Source organism: Rhinolophus sinicus, chromosome 7, assembly GCF_057876585.1.
Source record: "Rhinolophus sinicus isolate RSI-liver-muscle chromosome 7, RSI-T2T, whole genome shotgun sequence".
Lineage (NCBI taxonomy): Eukaryota > Metazoa > Chordata > Mammalia > Chiroptera > Rhinolophidae > Rhinolophus > Rhinolophus sinicus.
The window spans coordinates 55,066,216-55,081,070 of NC_142507.1; the positions used below are offsets into that span (position 1 = coordinate 55,066,216).

A 14,855-nucleotide genomic window follows, 5' to 3' on the forward strand; every position below is an offset into this window, starting at 1 on the left:
AAGTATAAATTCTGGAGCCGGCCTGCCTCGGTTTGAATCTTGGCTCCATTACGTACGTACCAGCGAGGAGCAAGCCACTGCACCTCTCTGGGCCTTCGTTTTCCCCTTTTGTAACCCAGAAATTATCACGAGGCAGTTGTGAGGAATAAAGGAATGAGAGCTTCTCCGTAAGCACATGGGAAGGGCTATTAGGATTCTCACCTCCATTTTACAGCTGTGGGAATGGAAGAGCCCCACCGGCAACTTGTCTAGGGCCGGAAAGTGCAGGCCAGGAGCTAACACCAGGTCTGGCTGACCAAAGCCTGCTCTCTATTGTGTCTCTATTCTGCTGCGACCCCTGACACCGCCAGGCTGGAAGCGGCAGTCAGCCCCTGCCCCACTGCCCTGTGTACCTGTGAGTTTCCACTTCCTGCCAAAAGCTGGATCATCTGCTGCATGAGCTGCTGCTGGGCGCTGGGAGCCCCAGCTGGAGAGGATGTGGCCGGCGGGGCTGGCGAGGAGGTGGGGGCCTCAGGCACAGGCCCCACGGTGCTGCCTGCCGAGGGCGCGGGCGTCCGGGACATCCCGAAGGAGCCGAGGCTGCGGGCAGGAGAGACCAAGAGGTGGGAGGTGGCCTCTGAGAAAGGGATGGGAACATGAGGTCCAGAAGGAAAAGCAGTTAGAGGAAACAGGAAAACGGACCCTCAGAGACACAATGGCTGGTCTGAGTGGTGGAGGGAGGGGTCGAGGGGAGCCGTGGCCAGAACCTCACTGCCCACCTGCCCCCACCCTCACCTGGGTACCAGCCCGGGGGCCTCGGTCTGCAAGGTCTGCAGCCCCTGCTGGATTTGCAGCAACGCCTGCATGGCACGGGGGTTGGTGAGGATGGAGAGAGACTCCGGGTTCTGCATCTAGTGGCGAAGGAGCAGAGAGGCAGTAGTGGGCAGGGGGCAGCCGCACCCTGAGGGCCCCCTGCAGGCCCACCCTCTGGGCTCAGGCGCCTCACTCACCTGCTGCAGGAAGACGGGGAGCTGCAGGCGGAGCTGCTCCTGCAGCTGGGGGTTCCCCGCAAACAGTGGCACGTTCACCATCATCTGCCAGGGTCAAGGTAGTCAGGGGAGGCCGGGGCCTACCCACCCTGGGAATTCCCCCACAGCCTCGCCTCGCTCAGCACCATTACCCCTGCAGGAGATCTGGCCAGACCCCTAAGTGTCCTGACAACCTAAGTGGGACAGTGAGAGGGAACAGAACACTCCAGGCAATGATGAGTGTCAGCAGCCAGGCTGCTCAGCCCTGCGTGTGACGATGATGAGGGCTGACAACCCCAAGGGCACGGTGCCTACCCTGTGCCACGCTCAAAGCACTTCCTATGCACTGACTCCCATAATCCTCACTGGTCTATGAGGAACTGCTGCTATTACCAGTTTACAGACAAGGAAACTGGGAGGTTCCACGACTTGCTTAGCTCACACAGCTGGGAAGCGGGGGAGCCTGACCTACAGACACAGGCAGGCTGTGTCTGGGGTGTTTTGGCCCCGAGTAACCACACCCAATGCACACACACACCCCACCACCCCGGGGCCAGGTCCGTACCTGAGCGGCAAAGTCGGGGTTCTGGGCGAGCGTCTGCACCATGCTGCGCATGTAGGGGGCGGAGACCACGTTCTGCATCAGCTGGGGGTTCTCTGAGATCTGCTGCAGCAGGGCCTGCATTTCCGGGCTGTTGAACATCCCTACCCCAAGCAGGAAAAGAGAAACCAAACAGGAGAAAAGGGGTCCCGATGGAAACCAGCGGCCTCGCATCGGTCTACCTTCCTTTACACACTGAGTGGTGGCAAGACTCAGAAGGACAACGGTACAATGGCCACCCAGGTACCGGGCGTGGGCCAGGGCTCTCCTGACTCCAAGGTCCTCTCGCCCTGCTTTGGCCTGGCCCCTTTCCCATCTACCCTGCTAAGGCCGAGCCACTTGGAAACTGGGTCTGATTCCTGCCCCTCTGGATTGTTGCTGCCACGATAACATCCGACTCACAAAGGATCTGACGAAAATCACCAAGATCAATGGTTTTCGAACTTGTCTTAGTGGCAAAGACCCTTTCCTCAAACCAAATCCCACTCAGAAACCAAGTAAGTCAATGGTCTGGTTGGAGCCGGAGAAGGCCTGGAGCCTCTCTCACTTGGTCCTCCCTCATCCTGGAGATGGCCCAGACCCCCTGGGACTCAGGAGCACAGTTTGGAACCCAGGATCAGGTTCAAGTCCCCTATTTTATAAAAAAGGGAAGTGATGCACATAGAGGGAAAGGGACTTTCCCAACCGAGATGAGGTGTCCCCCAGGGTAGAGAAATCAGGGCATCTACCAAACACATCCCCAGGGTCATATGTAGAGTTCAGATAAATGGGGCAGGCCCCAGGGTTGAGCAGTGTGTAACCTGCACCTCTGTACAGGGCAGCCTACATATCCCTCTGCCCCAGCCTCACATGACCCCAGGTCTGCCCTGATTCCTCTCCCACACCCCCATTTCCCGTCATGCTGAAAGAGCTTAGGTGGGGTCTGGTTTATTCACGAGTCACTCCCGGGGTCACTCTGACTTAGGTCACTCCCGGGGACATCAGGACATGGCCAGAACCAACCGTCACCCTCTCAGGGGTGGGGCCATGACCCCAGGCTGCAGAGCCCGCTCTGTGGCTTCAATACAGTCTCACCTCTGTCTTCAATATTCTGGAGCACTGTGAACCCCATTCAGTCCTGGGCCTGAGGGACAGCCATGGGGACCCCACTAAGCTCCTTCCACCCCAGGACATACCTGACCCCAGGCTAGCCGCATTGATCCCAAAGGGGTTCGAGACTGTCGGGTGCACCTGGCTGGTCCCCGATCCTCCGGTGCCCTCCCCACCGGACCCGGGGGCCTGGGAGGTGGGGGGCGAGGGGCTCCAGGGGTTAGGGAGGGGCTCTCGATTCTCAGTCCGCAGAGGCTGGGAGGACGAGCTGTCGGAGTTCCCGGCCAGGGAAGAGAAGGGATTGTTGCCAAACTGGGAGGAGGGAAAGGTTTCGGGTTAAGGACTGAAACAAACCAGGGGCAAGGGCTCTGCCCTTTCTTTCCTCTCACCTGACAGCCTCCCCTTCCCCAGGAAAGGGAGAGAGATCTAAGAGCTCCGAGGCCCTCAGCTGGATGGGGAGCCCACAATGGGCAGCACCAGCCCCGTCCTGCAGGGTGGGAGCTGGCTGCTGCTAACGACTGACCCCTCCCGTCTTCCCAGTGGCTCTCAGCACGTGGTCTGCAGTCCCGTGTGCTCCAAAGGGCTTCACACCCACTCCCAGTGTGCAGGAGACCCTGGTCTTCCTCAGCTCCTCAGGGCTGGAGACAACGTGGGGCTCACCTTTGCACCCCGTTCCTGACACTCTAGGTGCTCAATGAGTAACTGTTGGCTTTTACATTAACCCTGAATTGCCCCAGCTTCCCCGTCCCCGACCACCTTGGTCCAATGGGACTCCCCAGAGCCTCTCCCTGAATGCCTGGGTCCCCTAGTGGGCTGCCCCTCCAGGGGCAAAATGGCACACATCCCCGGCTGAGCACGCCCTCCCTGGGTCTCCAATCTCCTCCTTCCCCTCCCTCCACGGCCTACCTCCCCGGACAGGCGGCTTCAGCTAAAGTCCCCCTCAGCACCAGCTCCCACTGTGTCACTCAGGGTCTGCACCCATCATATGGCGTGCTGTCCAAGGTGGCCCCTGGACCTCCCCTCCGGACCCGCCAGCTCCCAGGAAAGAAATCTGTCTAAGGGACGTCCCAGGCCCGTTTCCCCTCTCCTGAGTCCCCAGGTGGTCAGGACCTAAGCAGGTCTCTGAGCTGCCTCAGCGCCTCCCCACCATGGGGTTTCACATCCAGTCACGTTCCCTGTGTATTCAGAGTGGGTCACGGGAACCAGGGCTGATCAAGGATTGCCCTGCTCTGAGCTTGGTTCCTTTACCTCAGCAGATGCCAGGGTCTGGGCACCATAGCTTCAGTCTGTCCATTTCCAATTTCCTGTTCTGCTCACCGGCCTGGCACCCAACCCCTCCTAGTCCTGGGCCCTGCGTTCTTCCTCCTGGTGCACCCTAAGGACCAAATCTCTTCCTGAACTGCCTGTCGGCGTAATCATTTATTGAGCACCTACTACGTGCCTGCTACAGTCATTTTAATGTTTACAGTATCCCTCTAATACACCAGTTCTCCAAGTGTGGTCCTAGGACCCCTGCAAGGTTCGCAACTGTTTTTATAATTCCAAGATGTTATTTGCCATTTGCACTTTCCTCCTCCTGTGAGTACTGACTGGAGTTTTCCAAAAGCTATATAACGTGTGACAGCGCAACAGGGTGAATGCAGCATACCTGAGAATCCAGCTGTCTTATAGCTGCAAAAATGTAACGCAAGGTCCCTCTTTCCTCCGTAAAGTTATTTTCAAAAGAAAATGCTATTTATGTTCACATACAACGGATTTATTATTTTTAAATGAATTAATAGATATTTGTAAAATCTCTTCATTTTAATTTCAGACACAGTGAATACCAAAGCTCTCCGGGACCCGCAGTAATTCTTAAGAGTATAAAGGGACCCTGAGACGGAAATGACTGAGAACCACGGCTATAACATCCAGGCGCTGAGGCCCAGATCGGTAGGTCAGGCAACGCGCTCAGAATCCCATCACCAGGAAACGGTACCACAGGCATCTGAAGCCAGGTTTGCTGATGCCAAATGCTAAACCAGTTCTGTGCACTAAACCAGTGGTTCTCACACCTTAGGGTCCCTCAGAATTAGCTGGAGCGCTTGTTATAAGCCTCTCTCTCAATTACTTGCTTTTTTTTTTTTTTTTTTTTAGCTAGGTGAATGGGTTACTCTGATGTATATTTATTTTTAATTACTTAAATAGAATTTAAAATAAACCCAAAAAATCCTTTAAAAATTCAGAGTTGATCCCTACAAACAGTAATTTGAAAGAGCAATGCCAAAAGTAACGAAGATGCTATTGAAGATGATGGTGGGGTGGGTTTCATGCCACCGGGTGCCCAGGCTTATTAAGACGTGGTATCACTGCACCAACAGACAGACAGCCCAGTGGGGCTGAGTAGAGTCAGCAAGACACATACTCATCTGTGGAGACCTGGTGCAGGACAGAGACAGCATGGGAATAGCATGGGCCACCCAAGACATGGTGTTTTTTCCTTTCCACAGCAAAAGAAATAACGTGAGATGCCACCTTCCCACCTGAGTGCTGGTTAGGGGGTGTTCAGTTTGTGAAAATCCATCAAGCTGTATACTTATGATATGTGTATTTTCTGTCGCTGTTTTATCCTTCAATTAAATGTTTTTAAAACATTTAAACAGCAAATTAAAAATTATACGGGCAGCATGATACCATGTCTATAAGGTAGAAAAATATGCAAAACAATGCTATGGAGTATTTACAGCTACATGCATAGGTAATAAAAGAATCAAAATGACAAGCACCAACTCCGGGGTGGTAGTTAGCTGTGGAGGGAAAGAGAGCCGGACAATGGGAGAGGGCTAGGTGAAGGCTGCAATGCCATCTGTAATGTCTTTTTTGCAAATATTAAATACGGCTAGGAAAATGTCCACAATAGCAACATTCGTGACTTCTCAGGTAGGACAGAGGTGGTTGGTATATGAAAACAGAAGGGTCTCTCTTGTATACTTTGAGCTCGTATACCTTTCCTTACTTTTAAAATACCCTTTTGTTTCCACACACCTTTTCAATTTTGAAACATGTAAATGCATAAAGTATTCAGTGTAAAGTAAACTTTAAAAATAAAGAACCAAAAAAGGCCCTGAATCTATTAATACATATGGCAACTCGGATACAGGGAAGGCTATTTTTATCTACATTGGTTATGCATTTGGAAAGAATTGATAAAGCATTTTTAAAAGCACGTATTCTCAGAGGCTGATTCCAGAGCTGGGGCTGGTAGGTAGCTCCAAGGTGAGGACCAGGAATCTCATCCTCAATAAGCTCTCCAGGTGACCCACCGCAGGTGACTCGGGGACCACACTTGAGACACTGTGCGAGGGTCAGCTGTTTGACCCCAAGCCCGCCCCACAACCTGTGAGCCCCTGGTGTAAGAGGTCTGTCAGGCCCATGGCAAATGCCCTGGGCTCTACACCTCACCCACTTCCCTGCGCAACGAACTCTACCTTCAGCCCTTGTGCCTCAGCCCTGGACGACTTGGGACCATCCCTGGCTGTCACTGTGAGAACTGTTTTCGAGCCAAGGCCCACCCTTGGGGGGCTAGGGAAAGAAAGAGGAGTGGATAGCACCCCAGGCTCGCCTGTGTCAGGGGTAGGGAGTATGGAGCCTGATGCCCCTGGACACGCCCACCCCCACTTCTGGCCCCACCTGCTCCCGGGCGGCACTGAACATGGGCTCCTGGATATCCGTGTACATGCGGCGGAGAGCGTTGTAGCCCCCAGGTATGCTCTCCAGGTTGCTGAGGGCCCGGTCCTGGTTCCGCATCATCTCCTGCATCATGGCTGGATTCCGAGCAAGCTCCATCGTCTGGGGGAGAAGCGAGACAGAGGGCCCTGGAACCAGGAGTGTCGAGCCCACGAGGCCTGCATCAGGCGGGCGGGCCCAGCGCCTGCCTGAGGAACTTCTTCCCTGTGGGCATTCTGCTTGGCTTTTCCTAGCGAGGACAGTGATCCCAGAAGGGGTGAGGGCAGCAGCTGTCCTCCTGCAGGTCCAGGGGGTCCACAGAGTATTAGGGAGCACAAGAAAACTAAGCAAGAAGGGATCTGAGAAAGGGGAGGCTCAAGTGGGAATTCACATCCATCGAGCACCTATGATACACAGGCACTGCGTAAGTAATTTACAGAATTCAAGTCATTTAATGCCCACAATAACCATCCCAGGTAGATATTTATCTCCCTGTGTTGCAGATGAGAAAACAGGTTCAGTGACTCACTGCTGGGGACACACAGCCAGTCAGTGGTGGAGCCAGGTCTGTCCAACCAAGGCCATCCTGCGCTTCCGGTCAGTGACAGATTGGAGAGGGAAAGGGTTCACGCTAGGACAAAGCTACTAACACCCTTTCATCCCACCCCCAGGTCTCTGGCCTGACTAAAGACTGAGAAACAGGATGGAGGTTTTCTCTTTAGAGCCAATGGCTCACTCTCGATAAGGGGTGGTCTGTGTCAACTCCGGGGGACAGCAGTGCAGGAGAGAAAATGAGCATGACTTCTTCTTGTTCCCATGCAACTTGGAATGCCTTCCCTGTCCTTCTTCCCAAATTTGCTCCACACTTGCCTCTTCTAAGCACCCTACGTCTAAGATGAGACTCTGACTCGTAGTCCAGAAGCAGCCATCTGGAAGCATCCACTGAGTGACTGCCGGGACCCAGGCACTGTCCTGGACAGTGAAGAGGATACTTGCAAATCTCTGCCCTTATGGAACTTACCTTCTGCTGCGTCCAGCACGGTGTCTACAACTCAGCTGAGATAGTCTTTCCTTGTCCCCTGCTGGGCTGGGCCATGAGACGGAGCTCCCAGAGACCGACACAAAACTGCGTCCCCTGGGCCTCCCCTCCCCACCCAGCCCTGGGCAGCCACAGCACTCCCGGGACACTCTGTGATCTTTCACCCCCAGGCCTTTACACGTGCTGTCCCTCAGCCCTGGACACTCTTCTCTTTTTCTTCCTCTGGTTTATTCTTCCTTCTTTGGGTCTCAGCTTGGGTGACACTTCCTCTAGGAGGCTCCCTTGGAGCCCCAGGGTAGGATTAGGACCCCCCATGTGCTCCTCAGGGATCCCGTGACCAGCTCTGCGGTCGTGGCGACCACACTGTATTATAACTGCCTGCTGACTCGTCCCACTTCCTTTGACACCAGCAGCTCCTGCAAGGCCAGGCCGGTGTCTGCATCACTGGACTCCCAGTGTGCTACGGAACGCCTGCACACCCAGGTCAAGGCAGGACACGGTGGGACCAGGCCGGGCAGGCCCCGGAGTGCCGGACCCCCTGCCCCGCCGACGCCACACACGCACCCACCTGCCTCATGAGCTCGGGGTTATTGAGCATGTGGCTGATTTCGGGGTTGCGCTCCATCAGCTGCTGCATCTGGGGGTTGGCCATGATCATGTGACGCATCAGGTCGGGGTTGGACATCATGTCCTGGACCAGCGGGTTCTCCATGATCTGTGACAGCATCTCGGGGTTCGACATCAGCTGCCTCTGCATCTGCTGCTGCAGCTCCATGAAGTTGGCGGAGCCCAGGCCCAGGCTACCCAGGCCCAGGATGCCCCCAAAGCCAGCTGCGGGGAGGGCGGGGTCACAGTCGGCCACAGGAGCCCTGCCCCCACCTGGCCAGAGCCACCGAGTTCAGGTCTCCGGGATCCCCCCCCCCCCCCAGAGCCACCGAGTTCAGGTCTCCGGGATCCCCCCCCCCCCCCAGAGCCACCGAGTTCAGGTCTCCGGGATCCCCCCCCCCCCCCCCGCTTCTTGGTCTCCCTTTTCTAATCATCCCTGCTGCCCAGCCCAGATCCGCTGCTGGCAGAGATGTCAGCCTAGCGGGCTGAGCCCTCTGGTGGCAGAGGCTGGGAGCCAGGCACAGTCCTGACCACCGACGGCCTTCTGAGTGCCCCTAACTCCAATATGCTCACCCAGGGTCCCCCACATCCCCAGCGCTATTTCTCCCCTCACTCTGAACACTTAGCCATGCTTCCCTCCTCTGGGAAGCTCTCAGAGGCTAGCTTTCCTCCTCCATGTGGCTCAAGTACCCTCTCCCGATCAGACCCCTTGGTTCTCCCCCAACCCCCCAACAGGACAGTGTCCTCCTTCCTGAGGGCTTACAGAGTATGGATGCAGTAGCACTGGGAGGGCCCTCCCCAGTCCCTGGGGAGGGCCCCCCTCCACTGCTCCTCCGGCTTGCACTGCCAGCATCCGAAGTGGCACTGCCAGAGGTGGAGGGCTGGGCAGGGGTGGCAGGTGAGGCGGGTGTGGTGGAGGGTGCTGAGGCAGGGTCTGGAGTGGAGGGGGGAGAAGCAGTGGTGGCAGCCGGATCTTGAGCCCTGAGGACAGAGAAAGAAGATCCAAGCTTCCATGAAGGCGGGAAGAGGGAAGGCAACCCTCTCCGTGTTTGCTGTGCAGCTACTGCCCAAACCCACGCTGCGTCCTAAGCAACCCCGAGGCTGGGGTGGGGTGATGCCGGGGGGGCAGTTGTAAATCGGACAGAGGGAAGGAGCCAGCACCGGGTGTCTTCAGGGCATTCTGGGAGACCTAAGTCCCCTGCAGGTGAGATCACAGGCCTGCCTGGCAACCCACCCAGGAGCCACCTTCCACCGGCAGAGCTGAGTGATGGGCGAGAAAGTATCAGATGGGGCAAGGTGGGCCAATGAGAAGCTCGGCCTGCTCCTCTGCTGAACTTACTTCTGAGGGGTCTTGATGACCAGATGGACAGTGAGCCCATCCTTGATCCCGTGCTGGTCCAGTGTGTCCCCATCCTTGAGGATCTTGCCTGCGAAGATCAGGACCAGCTGATCCTGCTGGGCCTTAAACCTCCGTGAGATTTCCTCTTTGAACTGTGATCAAGAGGCAGAGGTCACTGTGGAGGCTGCCTGGGCTCCACCCATCAAGAGCCTCTGCCTTCTTCTGCTGCCACCTCTAGGTGTGGGCGGTCCACTCGCAGTCTTCACTCCATCTCTCCAACTGCCATAAGCAGCTCCTTTGTTAACCAAGGCGATGGACCAATGAGAGGCTCCTCCCTTAATCAGCCCAGGGCTTCCCACCCCAGGAAGCCCTTCTGCTACCTGTCCGTCCCCCCCAGTCCCTCTGCCCAGGTCCCTGAGGGTACTGCCTGGGCAGCACTCTTCAGCAGCCTTGGACCCAGGCCCAGTCTCCCTCAGCCTTCTCTTCTCAAACCCCCAGTTTCTCTTCCCTCTTCATTCCCAAAGTGCTTGTAACAACTACAACACAAGGAGCCCAGTTATTATACCGGCACCAACTATTCACGAGTTAAGAGTCTAGGTCCTATGAGATACACATTAGTCACCATCTCCATTAGGAAGACGAGGAAACTGAACAGCTGGGCAGGTAGGTGACTTGCACGCCCGCAGACCGGACTCAAGTCTCCACACCAAAGCCCAGGTTCTTAACCAAACACACTGCCTCTCAATTACAGCTGATTTCAAATCCAGCTTTGCAGGGAAAAGGATTTAAATTACGGAATATAGCCTTTTTATAAGGTTGGGGGTAGGGCGTGGGCAGCGAGGGTACTAAAGGCTGGCTTGGGAAGAGTTAGACTCCCAAATCTATCAGCGCCCCCAAACCAAACCTGCGCTCCAAAACCAGTGCACTTGCTAAGCCAGGCAGCTTCCAGATCCCTCCCTTCCAACCAGATGGCCTATCTTAAGCCCCGCCCCTGTGAATTTCTGGAGCAGCCACAGGGGGGTGGCGAACCCAGGCAACGCTCCCTCATCGGATACGTTTTTATTGAGCACCTACTGCACACTGTGTAAATCCCGGAGGGCTGAGAACCAAACGTAACCACCTGGATTGGAAAGCGCAGGAAGGATCTGGGCAGAGGGAAATCCTCCCCCCACTGCCGGGGCGGCGAAGAAGGCGGGGCGTCCTCCCAGGCGCACAGCAGGCGCCCGAGGTCTCCGCGGCGTCCCCCGCGCGCTCTCCCGGCTCAGCACCATGCCCGGCCCCCACTCTGCCTCGGCGCCCCGAACCCCTATAAGTAACACGGCGCAAGCCCAGGGTCCTTGCCCCTTCCCTGCGCAAGGTGTCCCCCTCCCCTCTCTCCACCACGCCCCCAGTCCAGGCCACAAGGCAAGCCCCGGCCTCCCTTCCCCAACACGCGTGCCACGCTCCTCCAACTTACCCTCGCAGGACGCCCCTGACCCGCCTCTCCTCCTTCTCGCTCCTCCGAGGGCCGCCTGGGCCCCCGCCCTCCTCTCCCAGGCCCTTCTTTGCGCCCGGCCGTCCCGAGCCACCCCCCTCTCTTCGCGGACCCCTCCTCCGCGCTCCCCCCGACGACCGTAGTACCTCCTTGACCGAGGCTCGATCGCAGATCACAATTTCCTCCTTGTCCTTGGGGGTCTTGACGGTGACCCGAATGGGGGGCCTCGTCTCAGCCCCGCTCGGCTCCGCCATGCCGCCGCCGCCACCCGGCCGCCCGCCAGCCCGCTCCGGCTCCTCCTCCTCCCCGCCCGCCCCGCCGGCCCGGCTAGGCTCCGGCGCCTCCAACACTCCCCTCTCCTCCCTCCCCTCCCCAAGGCTTCACCGCCCCCTCCGGACCAGCGGCAGCCACAGCGCCCCGGGCGGACTGGGGGGGCCACTGCAGCAGGGTCCGCCCAGGGCCGAGCCTGGGGTCCCGCAGCCTGGTCTGGGCCTCGCTGGGCGGCGGCCCCTGGGGCGCTCGGGACGCGGACGGGGCGAGTCCCTCACTGCTGGGGTGAGGGGCGAGCGCCCCACGGGGGACCACGGCCCATCCGAGCGGGCCAGAGCTGAGCCGAGGTCCCCTCCGGCCCAAAGCATCCCCTGCCCCCACCGCGGGTCACTCCCGCTCCGGGACAAAGGACTCTCTGTGTCGCCGCTTTATCTCCGTCCCCTGCGATAGCTGGTCTTTCTCGAGAAGCCCAAATCCTTCTCAGGCCTGGGGCCTCTGCCGACTGGGAGGATGCATTTTCCCACTTCTGGACGTCCACCTAAAATCTCATCTCTAGAACTGATTTCATTCCCCCGAGGATCGTGGCCTGAATGAACTCTATTAGGTACTGTTCCAGCGACCTGGGTTTTGCCTGCATGGCCTTCCCGAGCCTCGGTTTCCTCAATAGTATCTATGGCTTCATCTCACAGAATTGTGCATAATGTAGAAAATTGCTTTGAAAAGCAACCAAAGGTGTGCCTAACAAACACAGGGATTTTATTTTTCATTTTTTTAATTACTGAGTCGTGGATTGTCAAGCGGACATGACTTTTCTCTCCCCGAGGGGGTTAAATGTCCTTCCAATACCGCCAATGTCCTTTCACTCCCGCTCTTTTCCCCCACAACCGCGTGGTCTCAGTGGAAAGGCGAACTATCGTTCCCAGGATGCCTCACGAGGCCTCAAGGAACTACAATTCCCAGTCCCCTCCGCGGTGGAGCGGGGTTGAGTCACAAACTACGAAGTCAGGCGGAGAAACTACAACTCCCAGGGCGTTCCGGGGCAGCAGGTCAGCTGAACCACCGGAAGGGGCCGGCGGAGGCCCGCAGGAGGCAACTCGGAGGTCTGGGTGCAAAAACCCGGGTTTGGGAGCTGCAGGCATGCTACGTCCCAAGGCTTTGACCCAGGTGCTGAGCCAAGCCAACACTGGAGGTGTCCAGAGCACCCTGTGAGTGCGGACCGAGGACCCGAGCGACGAGCACTGGAGTCGGGCAGCGCGCGGCTCTCCGAGGGAGGGGTGGGGACACATCTCCGGGAAGGGAGGAGGCAGAGTGGGCAGCCGCCTTGGAGGGCCCCTCTCGACAAGGGAAAGCGACGTGCTGGGTGCTCTGGGCACGTTCTAGGACACACTCAACCTAGACCCTTGCTTTCTAGAAGCGCCAGTGGCGGGAGCTGGGATGGGAACCCAGGACTCTTACTCCCCATCCTGAGCACGTCGCTGCCCCTTCCGGTTCCTCGCCAGGCTGCTGAATAACGAGGGATCTCTGCTGGCCTACTCTGGTTACGGGGACACTGACGCCCGGGTCACCGCCGCCATCGCCAGTAACATCTGGGCCGCCTACGACCGGAATGGGAACCAAGCGTTTAATGAAGACAATCTCAAATTCATCCTCATGGACTGCATGGTATGGAGAGGGAAGCCACTTCCTCTGTCCCCCAAGGGGATCCCCGGTCCCGGCTGGTTGGAGGGGCAGGATCTCGGGAAGAGTGCTAAGAGTTGGCCCGCAGCACCGTTTATGATAGGCAGAAATCACAGTGGTGAGGAAGGAGCCCTGGACCCCGGGTCTGCCTGGGGTTCTGGTCTCAGCCAGCCACTTACCGTCTGTGGAACCTTGGGTAAGTTACTTAACCTCTCTGAGCTTCCTTATCTCCTCTCTGAGGTGGAAACAATAACCCCCAGTCCCCACCTCACAGGGCTGTTGTGAAGATGAACTAAAAGAGTGGGTATAAACTGTAGAGTGAGGTACACACAAAGTGCTGTCATGCCGGATTCACTGACTCACAGAACTATGAGAGTCTCCAGACCCTTGTTTAATCCCTTGAGGAAGAAAAAAATATGTCAGTTTAAAAAAATAAGATGTTAGTTTTCTAAAAACACAATGGAGAAAAATAAAGCAAGGAAGTGAGATAAGGGTGGCACGCGCCAGGGACAATCTCACTGAAAAGGTGACATTTCATCACAGATTTGAAGGAAGTTGGCAAGCCGTGTGGCTGTCTGGGGCATAAACATTTCTGATGGAGGGAACAGCAAGTGCAAAGGCCCTGAGGCAGAATGGTGCCTGGCCACAGATCAACAAGGTAGATGTGGCTGGAGTGGCATGAGAATGGGGGAAGGATCATAGGTGATGCCGGAGAGACAGCACAGGGTTCCTAGCACACACTGGATACCTAGTGAAAGTTTGCTGAACTGAATGGAGAAGGCCGCAAGAATGAAGGGTTTCCACTGTAACTCAGCTACCTGCCCCTTCCTTGCCCCCAGCCCAGCCAAGGATGCATTCCAGCTCAACTCATTACTCCTGGGTGCCCAGCTCAGACCTAGTGCTATAGGGCAATAGCTTTCAAACATTTGACCACAACCCAGCCATAAGAAACACACGTGATGCCGGAGCCCAATACACACAATCACCCACTCAAACAAGTTCCCTTACTGCATGCAACGCACTTCTCTTCATTTCTCTTCTTTTCCTTCCTTTTTTCTTTTGATGCTAATCAACCTTCTTAATTAGTCTCCTAACCCGGACGTCAAGTGTACAGTTTGAAACACATTGCCATTGGAAAAGAGGACTAGGAGTGGGGTTTCTGCTCTCAAGCCCCTTATAGTGTCTTTGAGGTGAACCCATAATAATAACATCGCCCATTAGAATAGCCCAGAATTCCTTCCCGTGTGCTAGTACCCTCAGCAACTGGGATGAGGTAGGGGTTACAGAAAGAGAACCGAGTTTCTGGGAGATTGAGTTTTCTGGGGTGACTTGGTTCGTGGCTGTGCTGAGGCTGGAATCTGGGCACAGGACCCCATGTCCAGGGCTGCGGCCAAAGCCCCCAGCTGAAGCTCCCACCCTGCCCGGGGCGTGGAAGGAAGACACAGTCTGTCTCACGAGGAGCCCGTGGGGAAAGGGGGCTCAGGGTGCCAAGCAGAGCCTCCCATCCCACGATGTCACCCCCCCAGGAGGGCCGTGTGGCCATCACGCGAGTGGCCAACCTACTGCTGTGTATGTATGCCAAGGAGACCGTCGGCTTCGGGATGCTCAAGGCCAAGGTATGTGTGCTCATGGCTCCGCCACCTGGGCCCGGCCCCCGTGCTCCGTCAGTGTCCACTCCCGTCCCCACCGCCTTCCTGGGTCCTCATGTCACCCAGTCCCTGTCCACTGGGGCTGGGGGCTGGGTGCTCGGTATTGGGAGTCGACCTGGATTTGGGGTCCCTTTCGTGGCAGGCCACATGTGGGACGATTTCTCCTCCCCCTCCCGCAGGCCCAAGCCTTGGTGCAGTACCTGGAAGAACCCCTTACCCAGGTAGCAGCGTCGTAAGGGGCACTGGTGGAAGCTGGGGTCAGACGAGAGAGATGACCATTGGAGGGGCAGGGCCCCCTGGGGAATCCTTCCTGGAATGTGGGGGGAGGGGAGGGACTTTGTTTTTTCCAAGAATAAATTTCAGTCCTGTCTTACGTCTTGGTTGCTTTCTTGGCTGGGA

General features: G+C 56.8%; 2 protein-coding genes across 4 annotated transcripts in view; one reads left to right on the forward strand and one right to left on the reverse strand.

Annotated features, from left to right (window-relative positions):
• The window catches only part of LOC109434299 (translocon-associated protein subunit beta), a 29,307-nt gene extending 18,084 nt beyond the window's left edge, over positions 1 to 11,223 (reverse strand). The window contains exons 1-10 of one of the 2 annotated variants that reach the window (XM_088799661.1): positions 11,007 to 11,212; positions 9,387 to 9,538; positions 8,811 to 9,028; positions 8,010 to 8,272; positions 6,367 to 6,525; positions 2,784 to 3,009; positions 1,573 to 1,712; positions 990 to 1,073; positions 775 to 890; positions 393 to 579 (exon numbers count right to left, since the gene is read on the reverse strand). In XM_088799661.1, coding sequence (XP_088655787.1) covers positions 393 to 579; positions 775 to 890; positions 990 to 1,073; positions 1,573 to 1,712; positions 2,784 to 3,009; positions 6,367 to 6,525; positions 8,010 to 8,272; positions 8,811 to 9,028; positions 9,387 to 9,538; positions 11,007 to 11,114 — 1,653 coding nt within the window. In that variant the 5' untranslated portion in view covers positions 11,115 to 11,212. Of the gene's footprint in view, positions 1 to 392; positions 580 to 774; positions 891 to 989; positions 1,074 to 1,572; positions 1,713 to 2,783; positions 3,010 to 6,366; positions 6,526 to 8,009; positions 8,273 to 8,810; positions 9,029 to 9,386; positions 9,539 to 11,006 lie in introns of both variants that reach the window. The other variant, XM_019711123.3, reaches the window with a different exon arrangement.
• A 796-nt stretch (positions 11,224 to 12,019) lies between these two features.
• Positions 12,020 to 14,829, forward strand: LAMTOR2 (late endosomal/lysosomal adaptor, MAPK and MTOR activator 2). 2 transcript variants are annotated; one of them, XM_019711126.3, is made up of 4 exons: positions 12,145 to 12,335; positions 12,630 to 12,792; positions 14,334 to 14,423; positions 14,636 to 14,829. In XM_019711126.3, exons 1-4 carry the CDS (start codon positions 12,268 to 12,270, stop codon positions 14,690 to 14,692), a joined length of 378 nt encoding a protein of 125 aa, XP_019566685.1. In that variant the 5' UTR covers positions 12,145 to 12,267; the 3' UTR covers positions 14,693 to 14,829. The 2 variants fall into 2 exon arrangements, with proteins under 2 accessions (XP_088655788.1, XP_019566685.1); XM_088799662.1 differs by lacking the exons at positions 14,334 to 14,423; positions 14,636 to 14,829 and adding an exon at positions 14,176 to 14,314 and having other exon boundaries at positions 12,020 to 12,335.
• The last annotated feature ends 26 nt before the right edge of the window (positions 14,830 to 14,855 follow it).